At 39.6% G+C, this 16789-nt stretch overlaps 1 protein-coding gene across 1 annotated transcript in view; it reads left to right on the top strand.

Annotated features, from left to right (window-relative positions):
• The first annotated feature begins 7954 nt into the window (after positions 1 to 7954).
• LOC122064307 (protein ADP-ribosyltransferase PARP3) overlaps positions 7955 to 16789 on the top strand; it is an 11835-nt gene continuing 3000 nt past the window's right edge. The window contains 9 exon segments of the mRNA XM_042628015.1: positions 7955 to 8245; positions 15645 to 15718; positions 15805 to 15979; positions 16069 to 16135; positions 16138 to 16204; positions 16316 to 16550; positions 16631 to 16636; positions 16638 to 16683; positions 16686 to 16746. Of these exon segments, the coding sequence (XP_042483949.1) occupies positions 7955 to 8245; positions 15645 to 15718; positions 15805 to 15979; positions 16069 to 16135; positions 16138 to 16204; positions 16316 to 16550; positions 16631 to 16636; positions 16638 to 16683; positions 16686 to 16746 (1022 nt within the window).

Consider the following 16789-nt stretch of genomic DNA (forward strand, 5'->3'; position numbering starts at 1 on the left):
ATCAAGTCTGGTCCAACTTTGATCCAATAAAGTCAAGTCTAACCCTAGGGAAAACTTTCGGTCCATACGCTCTGAATTCTACTAGCATTTGGATGCAGGAGAATTTGATGGTCAAGAGGAATCTGATAGAGAACTAAGTGAAAGGGAAATCAGTGAAGAAGAGGATGATGACGACGACGACGATAAGGATGAGAATAAAGATGAGAAGGATGGAGATTACTCTGATTCTCAAGAGGATGATGAGTATTCAAACTGGGATGACTACCAAGGGCCTTAGTACAATGATAATGATGATGAGTCAGAATATTACTCGCTAGATCACCAGACATGTTTCTCAGTCTATGCTATTAGTGGTGATGATCTAATAGCTGATCCAATATGTGGCATTTACCCTTCCCTCTCCATGGGAGGAGATGATTCTACATCAGATTTAGAAAGTGATGAAGAATCTAGAGAGCTTATGCAAGTTTATCTGGATGAACCAGAATCAGCATTAGAGATAGAAGAAAAGCTGTGTGAAATATAGTCCAACACATTAAGGATGCAGGAAAGAGTAGAAGAAATTGACAACATGCTGGGTGAAGAAACTATTAGTGATCATTACTACCATGAGCAGTTGGATGATCTAGAGGAAATAGGGTCAGATGACACATTCACAGAGGTAGTAGATGCTGCATTCCAATAGCTTTCTAATGCAGTCAAAAAGTTATGAGCCAAGGCTATGGATATTTGTGGAGGACCTCGACTTCCCACCCCAAGCAGGGAGGGAGAATCAGAAGAAGAGGATGGTCCCATGATAGGGATAATCACCATAAAAAATAGTGATCATGAAGATTGTTATCCCACTGAGATTATTGTGAAGAAACCTATCAACGTGATGGAAACTAGAAGTGGAAGAGATTATAAGGGCAAGGCTCTAGCAGTGGAACAGTCAGGGACTAGTGAGGCTGGAACCAGCAGCTTGAAGAAGGAGCCTGAGAATCCGGTCCTAGCTCAACTCAAGAAGTCTCAGGCTAATATCTTAATTTGGAGACTATTAATGGCCTCCCCCACACACCGTGAAGCAGTTTTAAAGTCTCTCACCAATGTACAGGTGCCAATCGAGATAAATCCGACACATCTCACACATATAGTAGGGGCAACCTATGTGGTACAATCCTTGATGTTCTCAAATTCAAAGCTCCCCAAAGGGGTCCAGCACAATCAAGCTCTCCACATCACGGTAGAATGCCTTGACAAGGTGGTTCCCCAGGTTTTTATTGATAACAGGTCCGCTTTGAATGTATTACCTTTGAGGTCGACGAAGAGTATTCGCATCAACCTGGAAGAATTGAGGCCCACTACCCAAACCATACGGGCATATAAGAATACCAAGAGAAGATCCTTGGCATCCTGACCCTTGCCGTAAAGATTAGCCAAATGAAGTTTGATATTAATTTCTAAGTCATTGATACACCTATAGCTTTTAACATGCTCTTGGGAAGGCCTTGGTTGCATCATGCAAAGGTAGTGTCCTCTAGTCTCCATCAAAAAATGAAGTTCATTCATGAAGGAAAGATGATCATGGTAGCCAGAGATCCTGAGGTGGTTAACACCTTAGCCAATATTGAAAATGGAGAAGAACAAGACCAGAAGTTCAACTAAGTGGTTTTGAATTAGATACAACTTGTGCAACCATTGCCAAAGAAGTTCTAAAGGAGGAAATCCTGGCTAACTATGAAGCCATCTGGAGTCCACCAGTAAATCAGATGATGAAGAATATGCACTATTTTCCTGGCATGGCACTAAGGAAATATCATCAAGGAGTTCCAAAGCAGCCTAGTTTGGCAATGAAGAAAGGAAAGAATGGTCTCGGATACACTCCTCCGACCACCAAGGGGCAGAAAGTACTGAGGATGACTAGGAAGATCTCCGTCTCTTACTACCCTACTCTCAATGGGTACTTTGTAAAAGAAGGAGCGATAATGTGGAGCCATGATTTGATGAAACCATCGCAAAGATGCAACCAGGATTTGAAGTATTTTTCCAAGACGAGTTCGACTAGGTGACTTATGAAGTGGAACATTAGAAAATGCTAGTCAAAGAAAGTGATCAAGATAGTTGCATCACCGGGATAGCTAAAATTACATTGATTGAAGATGGGTTCTCCTCTGGCAACCCCACAACACTGATCCGATCCAAGGAATTGCCAAGTCCTCGAGTCCTCTTGAAAAAAGAATGGGAAAAGAAGATAAGGCTCACCTGGAGCCTAGAGCTTCCTATTGATTGAAAAAGCTACATTTGCTCCCTCCTACAAGAACCAAGAGCCCAGCAGTTACATAAGCTCAAGCCTTGTCCTTTCAGAGGAAGAAGTACGTATGCAAAGCAAAGAAGAGCACAAAAAATGATTGTTTGCATATACTGTGCCTGAGTCAACTGCAACGGGAAGGTCCATGAAGATGGTCAAAGATGTGACCGAGGCATCGGGATGGCATCCCTCAACAAGCTTGAAAGGATGGACTCTATAGAAAGAGGATTGAGTAGTCTCCACCAATCCTCACCCCTTAAAAAGTTTAATTTTCGAGAACACGAGGTTAATCAGATGGTATTTGTAAATAAGAAGGCACCTATCCAAAAGAACCGTTGCGCCATTGAAGAAATAGCAGCAACTTTTTCAGAAAGAGAAGAAGGCCCTTTGCCACACCTCCTCATCCATCGAGCCACCAAACCACTCCTAAACTGGACAAGCATTGGAAAAAACTTAAAGTTTCCTCATGCTATTAAGTCAACCAGCCTAAATAACCCTGGCAAAAGCATCAAGCCAGTTATCAAGTCTATTGTTGAGTTTATTGTTTATGATTTCAGGTTAGCCTCCCCTCTCAAGGTGAGTCCAGAGTCCTTGTATGTCTAGTCTGTTACTCCTTTCATGAATGAAATTTCATATTACGCCTCCTTTTTCTGATGATGATCGTAATAAATATCAAGAATCAATAAAGTAATACAAACCAAAGAAAGCCCAACCCATCTATGAGGATACTCGGGTTCTTAATCTAGGAACCAACCATTGCCTTTGAGATGTAAAAATTGGCACTACCCTTGATGACGAAGAAGCAGAACATATGACTAGTCTTCTGAAGGAGTTTGCCGAGGTCTTTGCTTGGTCTTATAAGGATATGCCTAGTATCGACCCCAACATCGTACAGCATTGATTGTCGACTTACCCTAGGGCAAAGCTAGGTAAACAGAAGCTCTGAAGAATTTGGCCAGAATAGAGTGAAAATATCAGAGAAGAGGTTGTGAAGCAATGGAATATAGGGTTTCTACAAGTGGTGAAATACCCCCAATGATTGGCCAACATAGTACTAGTACCAAAGAAAGATGGCATGGTACGAATGTGCGTGGACTTCTGAGATCTTAACAAAGGAAGCCCTAAAGATGACTTCCCATTACCTCACATTGATGTATTGATGGACAACACAGTGGGGCATGCCTTGTTATCATTTATGAATGGATTCTCGGGATACAACCAAATAAGCATACACCCAGAAGATCATGAGAGGATAGCCTTCACCACTCTATGGGGAACCTATTGTTACAAGGTGATGCCTATTGGACTGAAGAATGCCAGGGCAACTTATCAGAGAGTAGCTACTGCCATATTACATGACATGATGAACAAAGACGTGGAGCTCTATGTGGATGACATGATATTAAAGTCAAAAGATCGGCAAGGGCATATTCCCGTGCTAAGGTGATTCTTTGAAAGAATCAAGAAGTATCAGCTAAAGTTGAATCCTCAGAAGTGTGTATTCGGGGTAATAGTAGGAAAGCTGTTAGGATTTTTGGTGAGTGAAGGAGGCATTAAAGTCAGTCCCATCAAGATCAAGGTAATTCAAGAAATGCCCACACCTCTGACTGAGAAGCAAATACGAGGATTTTTGGGTCACACCTAATATATCAGTAGATTCATAACTCAATTGACTATAATCTGTGAACCAATTTTCAAACTGTTAAAGAAGGATCAACCCACGAAATGGAATAACCAATGCCAATAAGCTTTTGACAAAATCAAGGAATACCTCATGAACCCACCAGTATTGACACCACCGGTGGGAGGTGAATCACTTCTCTTGTACTTATCCATGGGAGAATATTCCATCCCATTTCCCCATCTTTGTCACTATTTCACCCAGAACCTTACTACCTACCAATTTCATATAACCCTTATCCTTATCCACCACCGCCAGAATACTTTCCCATTAATGGATGGTTAGAAGAAGGGATCCAACATCAGTGTTCAGAGGTAGATTGGCCAAATGGAACTTCTTGGACTGATATGTCAATGGATCCATATACTCCCACTCACTCCTTTACCGGATCGGTGAATCTCATAGATAGGGAAGAACAGTCCCAGATTGACCCTACAACTCTTATTGTACCAACAATAGAAGATGTCACGCCAGACATGATCAGGGCAATGGTGGCATTGACTATTGGAGAAATGATCTTAGATGAAATACACCTAATCCATATAGGTGGAGAGAGTGATAGTGATACTGAAACAGTGAATACTATTGGAGGAAATGTGCCCGATGTGGATCCAACAGATATCCTTCTCCTAATTTTCCCCTTCTAATGATGATTCAGAGGAAGAAGAAGATGGGGATGAGGATCACTTAATCCATATAGGTGGAGAGAGTGATAGTGATACTGAAGAAATTTATGAAATAGTGAATGCTATTAAGGGAAATGGGCCCTATGTGGATCCAACATATATTATTCGCCCAATCTTTCCCTCTGACAATGATTCAGAGGAGGAAGAATACGGGGATGAGGATATAGAAGGTGATCAAGAATCAAGAAATGAAGATCTAGAAGGAGATCTTGTTGAAGAAGACGAAGATGAAGAAGAAGGTCAACAATCAAAAAATGAAGATTTATAGGAAGATTTTGGTGAAGAAAGTGAAGATAATCAAGAGTCAGAAAGTACATATTTTGAAATTGAGTTTGAAGAGGAAAGTGAAGATGAGAATCCCTCCTACGACAATGTGCTCTGCTTATTGAACCAAATGTGTGAAGATATGTTAGTAACTAAGAAAATGTTGAGAAAAGTGGTAGTCCGGCAAGAAATTGTCAAAGAAGTTTGTGAAAATCTTAAGGTTAATTTCAAGGATGAACCATTTGTTAAAGGGCTTATTCTGCATTTGAATAACATTATTCAAATAGTTAAAGCTTAGGCTATCGACATTTTGGGGGGTCCTCCAAGTCCACTATCTGCATATGAAGAAGGGATTGAAGAACCTATGGTAGGCATGATTAGTGATATAAACAATAAGGATGAGAGTAAATACCCTTATAATATTCTCATCAAAAAGAGGTCTAAAGGATTCAAGAAAGTAATGGCCACTAGAAGTGGGAAAGACTACAATGCCAAGGGGTTGATAGTGGAACAACCAACTATCACGGAGATAGGGCAGTGTAGCAGGTAGCCACAACCTAAGAATCAAGTATTGAGCCAGTTGAAGAAGGTTCAGGCCAACGTCTCCACTTGGAGGTTGTTAATGGCATCTCCCACCCATAGGGAAGCTGTAGTAAAGTCCCTCACCAGTGTGCAAGTACCCATAGGGATGGATTCGTCGCGATTATCTCAGATTGTGGGAGTCACGCATGTTGTTCAGGCATTGATGTTCTCGGATATAGACTTACCTCCAGAAGGTATCAAGTATACCAGAGCTCTGTATATCACTGTGGAATGTAATATAAATACAGTGTCTCAAGTCCTTATTGATAATGGATCAGATCTAAATGTTCTACCCGTGAGGGCTGCCACATGTATAGGCTTTAATCCAGATCAATTCAAACCTTCGGATCAGATCATTAAGGCTTACGACTACACCAGAAGAAATGTTGTTGGAATTCTCACAACAATGGTGATAATAGGGTCAGCTGAGTTCTGTGTTGAGTTCCAAGTGATAGACATCCCAGCCTCCTTCAATATGCTTCTAGGTCGTCTGTGGCTTCATAAAGCAGGGGCAGTGTCATCTACTCTACACCAGAAAGTAAAATTTATCTATGATGAGAAGGTAATTACTATTTCTGAAGATCCTCAGTTAGTCAACACATTGGCTAACATTGAAGTTGGAAAAACTGAAGAACAGGAGGTGTGTCTGAGTGGCTTTGAACAAGAAAAGGTTTGTGCTTCTGTTATTGAAGAGCCAATGAAGGAAAACGTTCTAATGTCCTATGGGGGCATGTAGAATACCACTGTTGGTCGAATGATGAAGCAGATACATTATTTTCTTGGAATGAGATTGGAAAAATACCAGCAAGGACCCACGAGGTTGCCTCACGTTACAGGAATGTGCGGTTTAGGGTTTTCTCAAAAGGAAGAACAAAAGATGTTAGAAGATATAAGGAGGGGCCGAGGTGGAGGAAGAGCCTATCAAGGGTTTGAAAATCAAAAGATGCTTGTAATGGAAAGAAAGGAACCCTCTTACAAGAAAAGGATTACAAATTATCCTACTATAGAGAGGTACTTTGTAAAGACAGCAGAAGGTTTTTCCAGTTGTGAGGACCTTGACTTTCAACCTAAGAAAGAAGCAACGAAAGCAGATTCTGAGTTCGAAGTCATCTATCAAGATCAGATTGATTGGATCACCTATGAGCTGAAACGTCTACCATTTAAGGAGGATGGTAAAAACAATGGTATCAGTGACCTCTTTAAGATAGATGTGATTGCCACAACTGAAGAAGAATCTACAGTTAACCCTGCATCCCGGATTCTATCATCACAAATTCTCAAGTCTCGTCTTACACTGAAAGAAGTTTGGCAGCATAAATTAAGAGCTACCTGGCATCTCAATCTTTCAATCGAGATACGAGCTCACATCTGTTCTTGCCTATGAAAGATGTATCTGGAGGAGCTGAGAAAGGGGAAATATCGCTCTTTTTGTGGGAGCAGTTCATATGCTAGAAAGAGAAGAGCTAGAAGGATGAATATCTACCCTTACTGTGCTAGAAGCAACTGCAATGGTTACATCAGAGATGGAGGTCAACAGTGTGACCGTGGCAAGGGGATGGCCTCACATAAAAGGCTTGAGAAGTTAGATTTTCTGGAGCGAGGGCTGAGTAGCCTGGGGCAAGGTGCATCCCTCAGAAAATTTGGGTTACAGACCATGAGATTGATCAACTTGTTTTTACCACAAAAGTGGCAAGAGTAGGCAGGCTGAATTTGAACTCTTCTGCCAAGAGAAACTGGGGCATCTTCAGCTCCATGAAGAAGGTGAAAGTAGTGGTGTCAACAAAACCCTTGAGGTAGATGTTATTGCCACTAAAGAGATAGAGGAGGGACCAATGCCATATCTGCTAATTCCCGCGAAACACTGCTCAACTGGACCAGTGCAGGATATGACTTTAAGCTCACTAAGACTTAGGGTCCAATCGGTTCTAAAATCACCACACAGTACACTAAAGATTCCCTTTCTGTTGTCGAGTCTCCTTTTACTTGTACTTTTTCTGAATTTCCTTTTGTTAATGAAACTCTGCACTTTTAGTATGTTGAGTTTGTAATCTTTCCATCTATCAATGAAAATTCTGATTTCGAGTATGATTTGCCTCTTTATGATGATGATCTTAACAAAATAACTAATGAATATCACGAATTGTTAAAACAATCTAAAGAAAAAAGAGCTAAACCTATGAGTGAGGACACTCGACTCATTAACTTAGGATCCGATCAATGCCCTAAAGAAATCAAAATTGGTGCAACCCTAAATGAAGAAACCTCAAAAATGGCCAGTCTGTTAAAAGAATTTGTAGAGATTTTCACTTGGTCCTATGAAGACATGCCTGGGATTGACCCAAAAATAGTGCAGCATCGACTCCCTACGTATCGAGATGCGAAGCCTATCAAACAAAAGGCTAGAAGAATGCTGCCTGAATGGAGTGCAAAGATTAGAGAAGAAGTAATTAAGCAATGGAATGCAGGATTCTTACAAGTCATAAAGTACCCCGTCGGTTGGCCAATATTGTTCCAGTTCCAAAGAAAGATAAAGTCAGAATGTGTGTGGATTTCAGAGATTTGAAAAAAGTCAGTCCTGAAGATGACTTTCCTTTGGCTCATATTGAAGTATTGGTTGATAGTACGGCAGGACATGCCTTGTTGTCGTTCATGGATGGGTTTTTAGGATACAACCAGATCAGCATGAATCCTGAAGATATGGAAAAGACTACTTTCACAGCTCCTTGGGGGACCTATTGCTATAAGGTAATGCCATTTGGTCTAAAGAATGCAAGAGCCACGTATCAAAGGGCCGCTACCACTATTTTACATGATATGATTCTCAAGGAAGTGGAAGTCTACGTCGATGATATGATTGTCAATTCTATCGACAGACAGGGGCATATCCCAGCACTAAGGAAGTTTTTTGAAAAAATCAAAAAATTTCAATTACGGTTGAACCCTTAGAAGTGTGTGTTCGGTGCCAAGGTAGGAAAGTTATTAGGCTTTCTTGAAAGTGAAAGAGGTATAGAAGTGGACCCTATCAAAATTAAAGAAATCAGGGACATACCTGCACCTCAGATTGAGAAGGAAATATGAGGATTCCTTGGTCACATCTAATACATCAGCCATTTCATATCCTAATTGATCACTATCTGTGAACCAGTGTTCAAGTTGTTGAAGAAGGATTAGCCCACACGATGGAATTCCCAATGTAAAGAAGCCTTCGACAAAGTCAAGGAATACTTGTTAAATCCACCAGTTCTTATGCCACCAATAAAGAGGAGACCACTTCTGTTATATCTGTCAGTAGGACAGTTCTTTGATGGGGTCCATGTTAGCTCAGAAAGAAGGTAAAAGGAGTAGAACAGGCTATCTACTATTTGAGTAAGAAATTCTTAGAGTATGAAGTTCGGTATACATTATTAGAAAAGACTTGCACAGCTCTTATTTGGGCAAGAAGAAGTTTAAGACACTATATGGTGGCATATCCAATTCGCTTGATTTCCAGAATGGACCCTATCAAGTATTTATTCGAAAATCCTGCACTCACTAGTAGAATGGCAAGGTGGTTGTTATTACTCTCAAAATTTGACATTATATATGTCAATCAAAATTCTATCAAAGACAGAGCAATTGCGGATCACTTGTCTGCACATCCCACAGAAGACGGAAGATCATTAGATGATGCTTTTCCAGATGAGAAAATCATGGTAGTTGAAGAAGGAAACTCTATTAACACATGGCAATTATATTTCGATGGAGCAGCCAATCAAAGAGGGTATGGGGTAGGAGTGTTATTATTAACACCCGATGAGGTATATTTGCCTTCGACTTTTCGACTTGATTTTTCATACACCAATAATATTGCTGAATATGAAGCATGTGCAATCGGCCTGGAGATAGCTCTGACAATTGGGGTAAAAAGGATCCAAGTGTTTGGTGACTCATCCATTGTAATCTTCCAAATTCAAGGGAAAAGGAAGACTAGAGCTGAGAAATTGAAGCCTTATCAAGAATATCTGGAGAAGATCTCTAAACTCTTTGAAGAAATCTCTTTCGAATAGTTCTAGAGAGATAGCAACCGGTTCACCGATGCTGTTGCAACATTAGTATCAATGGTTGAGTGTAGTCCTATGGCCCAAGTAAGACCTTTTCTGGTTGGGAGTTCTTGGTTTGCTCCTATTGTGGACTTTATCAGGAAAGGAAAATATCCTATGGAAGCAACATTAGGGGAAAAGAAGTGTCTCAGAAAATCTGCCACCCAATTCACATTACAAGATGATTTACTGTACAAAAGATCGTTCGATGGAATTCATCTATTGTGTGTGGATGAAGAACAAGCACAAACTATGATAGAAGAAATACATCAAGGTATCTGTAGGCCTTATATGAATGCAAGAATGCTAGCCAAGAAAATTCTGAAATTAGGATATTACTAGCACACAATGGAAGCAGACTATGTAGATTTCATTCGGAAGTGCCATAAATGTCAGATATTTTCCAACATCATACATATTCTGCCAATGGAATTGCATTCGCTCAATTCCCCTTGGCCATTCTCTACATGGGGTATTGATGTTATAGGAAAATTTACTCCCAAAGCATCAAATGGTCATGAGTTCATCTTGGTAGCAATTGACTATTTCACCAAATGGGTGGAAGCACAGTCATATTCAGTCCTCACTATTGCAAAGGTGGCCAAGTTTATTAAAGAGAACATCATTTGTCAACATGGGATCCTGCAACAACTAATATCTGACCAGGGCACTCATTTTCGAGGGTAAGTTGATAAAATTTTCACCAAGTTTGGGATCGGACGGCATAAATCCACCACTTATCGTCCACAAACAAATGGGGCAATGGAAGCAGCTAATAAGAATATGAAGGTAATTCTCCAGAAGATGGTAGATACACATAGAGATTGGGCGGATCACTTATCATATGCACTATGGGCATATAGAATGTAGATTCGAACTTCTACAGGGGCATCTCCGTATTCCCTTGTATACGGAATGGAAGTTGTGTTTCCAATTTAGATACAAGTCTCCTCTCTTCGAGTCCTCATAGAAAGCAAGCTACCAGAAGGAGAATGGGTATAGGCTAAATATGATGAACTCAATCTGTTGGATGAAAAAAGAATGAAATCCATGGACAATTTAAAAAAGTATCAGTTGAGAACGGCAAGAGCATTCAATAAAAATGTTCGTCCTCGCAACATTGAAGTTGGAGATTTGGTTCTCAGAGAACAAAGAGCACCTACACAAGATCTTCGGGGAAAATTTCGACCAAATTGGAGTGGTCTATTCATAGTAAAGAAAGTCTTGTCAGGAAAAGTTGTACTACTCATGGATTTGGATGGAGATGAATTGTCAGGTTTGGTTAATATGTATCAACTGAAAAAATATTATGTTTAAATTCAGAGTAACCACTTGCACTATGTTTGACCTGATTCCTCAGAAGGGATACGTAGGCAACTCGGCATGTTCAAGTGTGGTTTCATCTGCACCAAACTCTTTAAAAAAAAAAAAAAAAAAAGAAGAAGAAGAAGAAAGAAAAAATCTTAGGGCATTGATTGAAAAAAAAAAAAAAAAAAAAGATCTAGAGTTATGTCTCAAGTGTCCAAGAAAGAAAGCAATGCTTTAAGATCATCATCTCGCCACTTGACACCTTAATTACTAGACAGCTTGTTTTCCCTAGTAATTCGTTTCTCCATCATCAATGGTCTACAAAAATAGCCACTTGGCATTATCAGTCAAGTCAGATCATTCACTACTTATGGTTTTTTTGTTCACCTTTCAACCTTAATATCCTATCTTCAGTGTACAAAGTTGGAATTATGATGTAAGACTTATTGGGCCATGAAATATTTTTCTTTCTATCAGAAGTATCTTCTCATAGAACAAAAATATTTGTGAACTTGTTGCCATGTCTTGCATATTTTTATTTCATTTTTTTTATCAAGTCGTTCGTTTGTATTATTCAGGAACAAATCAATCATGGCTTACCCCCGTGCAAATACTCTGGATGAGACTCTACACAAGTGGACTATGAACATGAATGTGGATGATTCTAGACTATTGGAAGACACAAATCTTCAGATTCTTAGCCGGATTCACTACATGAAATTATGCCATAGTTTGATGAAGGAAGTTCCCAAGCATTGGGATTGTAACCTACACGTGTTTAAATTTGGATCAGTAGAAATTTGTTCAACTCTGGAAGAATTCAGAGCCTGCTTGCTCTCTCCACCCAAAGGGCAACTTTTTGTCCTACTCTGTAAGAAGACTATACCCAAGATATCCAAGAGTTTTTCTGATGGAACAAAAAGGAAATGAAGAAGTTTATGGTTTTCTAGAAAACAAACATCTTTGAAGTAGCCAAAGCTTTTTTTCAGTGCAGACATTTGGAGGAATGGATCAGTGGCGTAGAGATAATGTCTATCTATTCTATATGATAGCACGATACTTGTTGCGTTGTCGTGGACGTGGAGCTGTTCCTACCATCATCAAAATAGTGTTACAACTTCGAGAAGGTTGCGACATTGTTCCTACAATCCTGGCTAAAACACTTAAAGGACTAGACCAAATGGTCATTTCTGGGCGATTTGGTACAAATCACTACATGGGGTGTCCTGCTGCTTTCCAACTTTGGTTGACTGAGAAGCTACAACTGTTAAGGCCTTTCCAACATAGTAAGCTGACATCCATCCAGTACCAAACAAGGAGGAAAATTCTAGAATTCCACTCAACTGCTAATTGGCAAGAGTACCTTCAAGAGAAAATTGAAGATAATATCAGATGGACCTGTCAGTGGTCGCCAATTGAGAATCCTATTATGAATACCCCAGGGTGCAATTATGTTAGGCTGATGGGTTTGACTCACACGTCCTTTTATCTACCTACTCATCTGCAGCAACAATATCTATTACCTCAAACAGATCCAGGAGAAGTAGTGAACTTTTATCCCCCGGAGGAGCTATCCACTGGTGTCATAGATCTATTGGCAGATTTATGGCAAAGGCAGCTAGTGTAAGATTTTTTAGAAGAGAGTTCCAAACGTTTAAAGACAGTTAAAGATTTGGTTTTTTGGTTTATTGTATTTCCATGTTACCACTTTTCATTTGTTGTAAACCTGAGCTTGAAGTTGAAATAAATTTAGCCTTTTCTTTCTATCTATCTTCACATGAGTGGTGAGAATAAAAAAGAAGGGAATCGTGCATAACCTAAACAAAAGAAATAACATTGTTACAACATAACAAAACACCAGCATCCATTGCATCCTTGCATGATAAGTACTACCATATGTTTGCTTAGGTAAAAAGAAAAAAAAAAGTGTAATACAACAGCGTCAAAAAGTGCCAATTTCATTTCAAAATGTTATTATAAGAATAACATTTCCACAGCAGCGCCAGAAAGTTTCGATTCCAATACCAAAATACCATTATAATAAAGACGTTTCCCCGACGGTGCCATAAGTGTAACTTCAGTGTTTAAGTGACACGAAAAGAGCGTCATTTTTACAAACAATGCCATAAAGTGCCAATTGCATTGTAAAGATGATATAATAAGAATGTCATCTCCATGACAGCGCCAGAAAGTACCAATTTCTTGACCAAGATGCCATTATAAGAATGATGTTTTAGTGCCAAGATGTATATGAAAATTCTTTTTCAGCAGCACCAGAAAGTGTCAATTACATTGACCGGATGATATAATAAGAATATCATCTCCACAACAGTGCCAGAAAGTGCCAATTTCATCGTCGTTTCCATACTAAAATTGGAAAATATTAATCTCAATGCCAATTTTCATGTTAAGATATCAGTAAGATCGGAAGTATCAAGAAATGTTACAAAGAGGTCAATCTTATCAGAAGGGTTGAGGTACGTTATAAATACGACATCCTTACAATTTCTCCAGTGAATTCTCTCTTAGGTATGTATTCCCTTCCTCATTAGAAAATGATTGTACTTTGAGATAATTCCCTCATACTTGCATTCTTGGACAAGTCCAGGACATTTTATGTATGATCCAATTCTAGTGTATGATATACCAATACTAGTCAATTGGATATACTATTATATTAATTTCTTGTTTTCATCGAATTTTACCATTAGAGTCTAATCGCTCGCCTTTTTCATTGCACCTCCGCTATTCCTGAGTAGGATATCGACAGTACATGCTCTAGGGTGAAAATATTTTGTTGTTCTTTCTTTGCCCTTAGGTTGTTGCACAGTCTCAGCCAAATAGGGGCATTCTGTAAACACCAAATTTTGTCCCCCCCTCGGTAACGATGACTTACGGGTAATGAGGAGACATATATTTTCTCTTTTGGAAAGAAGAATTTTTGGCACAAGTCCAGATTGTCCCAGAACTTATGATCGATCAAATCCAATATTTTTAAAGATGCGGAGAGGATGATCGAAAGTGGTCATTAATACCTTTTGCTAGAAGACGACAATCGAGCCTAGTAGATGCTCGATTCCCGTATCATTGGAATGTATTCAGAAATACGGTTTCATTGATATCTTGTATGAATAAAACGAATACCCAGGTGTGCCGTAATGCCTACTTGAACTTTAAACTAGTTAAACCAGAATAAACGAAACCCTGAACCAAAACAGACCAGACCCTGAACCAGACCAGACCCTAAACCAGACCAAACCCTAAACTATACCAAACCAAACCCTAAACCTTTTTGCTCTGGTTTAGGGTTTGGTCTGGTTTAGGGTTTGGTTTGGTTCAAGGTTTGGTCTAGTTCAGGGTTTGGTCTGGTTCAGGGTTTAGTCTGGTTTAGGGTTTGGTCTGGTTTGGTTCAGGGTTTGGTTTATTCTGGTTTAACTGGTTTAAAGTCCAAGTAAGCATTACGTCACACCTGGGTATCCGTTTTTTTCATACAAGATATTAATGAGACCGTATTTCTAAATACTTTCCAATGATATTAGAATCGAGCACCTGCTAGGCTCGATTGTCTTCTAGCAAAAGGTATTAATGACCATTTTCAATCACCCTCTCCACTTCTTTAAAAATATCAGGTTTGATCGATCACAAGTTCTGGAATAATCTGGACTTGTGCCAAAAATTCAACTTCTTTCCGAAAGAGAAAATATGTCTCCTCATTTTCCGTAATTCATCATTGCCAAGGGGGGACAAAATTTGGTGTTTACAAAATTTCGATCGAGGGATCAAACTTGAATATTATAAGGGTATCAATGAAAATTCTGATTTACTGAAAAAATATTATGTTTAAATTCAGGGTAACCACTTGAACTACGTTTGACCTGATTCCTCACAAGGGGACAAAATTTGGTGTCTACAAGTAGCAGAGATGAGAATGTTGAGAGAGATGTGTGGCAAGACTGGGAGAGACAGAGTAAAGAATGGTTGTATTAGAAAAGAGTTAGGGGTTGCACCAATCTAGGACAAGCTCCGCGAGAGCCAATTGAGGTGGTATGGCTACATTCAACGAAGACCCATGGATGCCCCAGTAAGAAAGAGTGACCAGTTTCAATTACATAGAGCTAGAAGGAGAGGTAGACCTAAGATGACTATTGATGAAGTAGTAAGAAAATATATACATCTGGTAGGGTTCGATTCTGGTATGACCCCAGATAGAGGTAAGTGGAGGACGAAGGCCCGTGTGGCCGATCCCTTGTAGGGAATGTTCCAAGGATGCTACTTTGACTACTGCTTTGACTTCTTCTTTTACCTCATTTTCCTCTTTTGAACTTATATTATTATACTTACTATTATCGTTGATCTTATTCGAATCCATGTAGCCGACCCCATTAAGTTGGGATAAGGTTATGGTTGTTTTTGTAGTTAGGTCTTTTCATTTCGAAACTAACATCAGTGAAACGGTGTTAGTTTCTTGGGTTTAAATGTAAAAAACGAAACTAAAAGGGGGGTGATATAATTCGGGCAAAGGGAAGGGGTGGCTGATGTAAATTTCCCAAAAAATAATCCATATCTGATGCGCATGTGAGGCCAACAATCTCCACTCCACTAGGAGCAACTGATATCTTCTCCCTCCCTCCATATGAGAGCAAGCGAGATATTCTTTACCTATTAAGAGCATTCATAACCAATGTGGGATTATTACTTTCTCCTTTGAACCCCAACAATAATCTCTCCTTACCGTGAACTTGGTATTTTCATTTGTCGTAGGTGTGATTTGTCTTGTTGTAAATCCTGCCGAACGAGAGCGTGGTGGTTCATCCAAGATCATTGAAGCATTGTGAGTATACAAACGAGCTCTAGTGAGTTTAAGTTAAATTTTGTTTGTCCTGAAAGTTTTATTCTTCTTATGAAAAATCCATGTAGAGAGAGAGGTATACCAGTAGTGAGAGAGGCTTGGTTAGTGGACAGCATCGAGAAACAAGCCCCCCAGCCTCTGGAGGCATACGATGTTGCAACTGATCTTTCTGTATACGGCAAGGGAATTCCATGGGACAAACAAGATCCTAGTGAAGAAGCTCTTGAATCCTTCTCAACGGAGGTATATACTCAGTTTTATCTGTTCCTTCGACAGTTCAAATTCTATTGTACAGTCTTGATTTTCTTGTGGAATGGTTGTGGGATTTGCAGCTCAAGCTCTACGGAAAGCGAGGTGTATATAAGGATACCATGTTGCAAGGGCAGGGTGGGAAGATCTTCGAAAGGATGGGATTTTGTTCAATTGTGCATTATCTATTTGTGATGAAGGAAGAGGACTGAATGAGTATTGAACTTGAACTCTTTTTTCATTCAAAATCTTCATTTTGGGTGGAAGTTCCTGTTATTCTTTATGCACATTTCTGATACATTCTAAATCCCACATGGATGGGTCCCGTTGTTGCATCATGCAATTGATCATGGTACCTGAGAACCGTTTGCATCTCTATGATAAGAAGGGCAGAACTGGTGATGATGCTAGAGCCGAGGAAAGACTGGAAGAATTTGATAATGTCGACAATGCAGTAAAGGAGTTCATCCGGATCTTTGAAGAGAGAACTGGAAATGAGTACGAGCCATGGGAGAGGCAGAAAAAGTTCCAGAAGAAGGCAGCCAAGTTTTATCCGATTGACATGGTAACACGTTTCAATTCTGATCCCTGAACCCTGCGCTATCGTTCTGTCTCCTAAATTTGACAAGCTTCTACCTTGGATAGGATGATTGGCGTGGACGTTCGATATGTCGGCCCAAGTCTCAGACAACTTGGAATTGCAAACTTGAACCTTTAGTTGCAAATTTTGTGAAGATTCTACGCAGCCAGGATATTTACAAGCGAGTACCCATTCAATTTTTCGTTTTCTATTTTTTTTGGGGG

Source organism: Macadamia integrifolia, unplaced genomic scaffold, assembly GCF_013358625.1.
Source record: "Macadamia integrifolia cultivar HAES 741 unplaced genomic scaffold, SCU_Mint_v3 scaffold1605, whole genome shotgun sequence".
Lineage (NCBI taxonomy): Eukaryota > Viridiplantae > Streptophyta > Magnoliopsida > Proteales > Proteaceae > Macadamia > Macadamia integrifolia.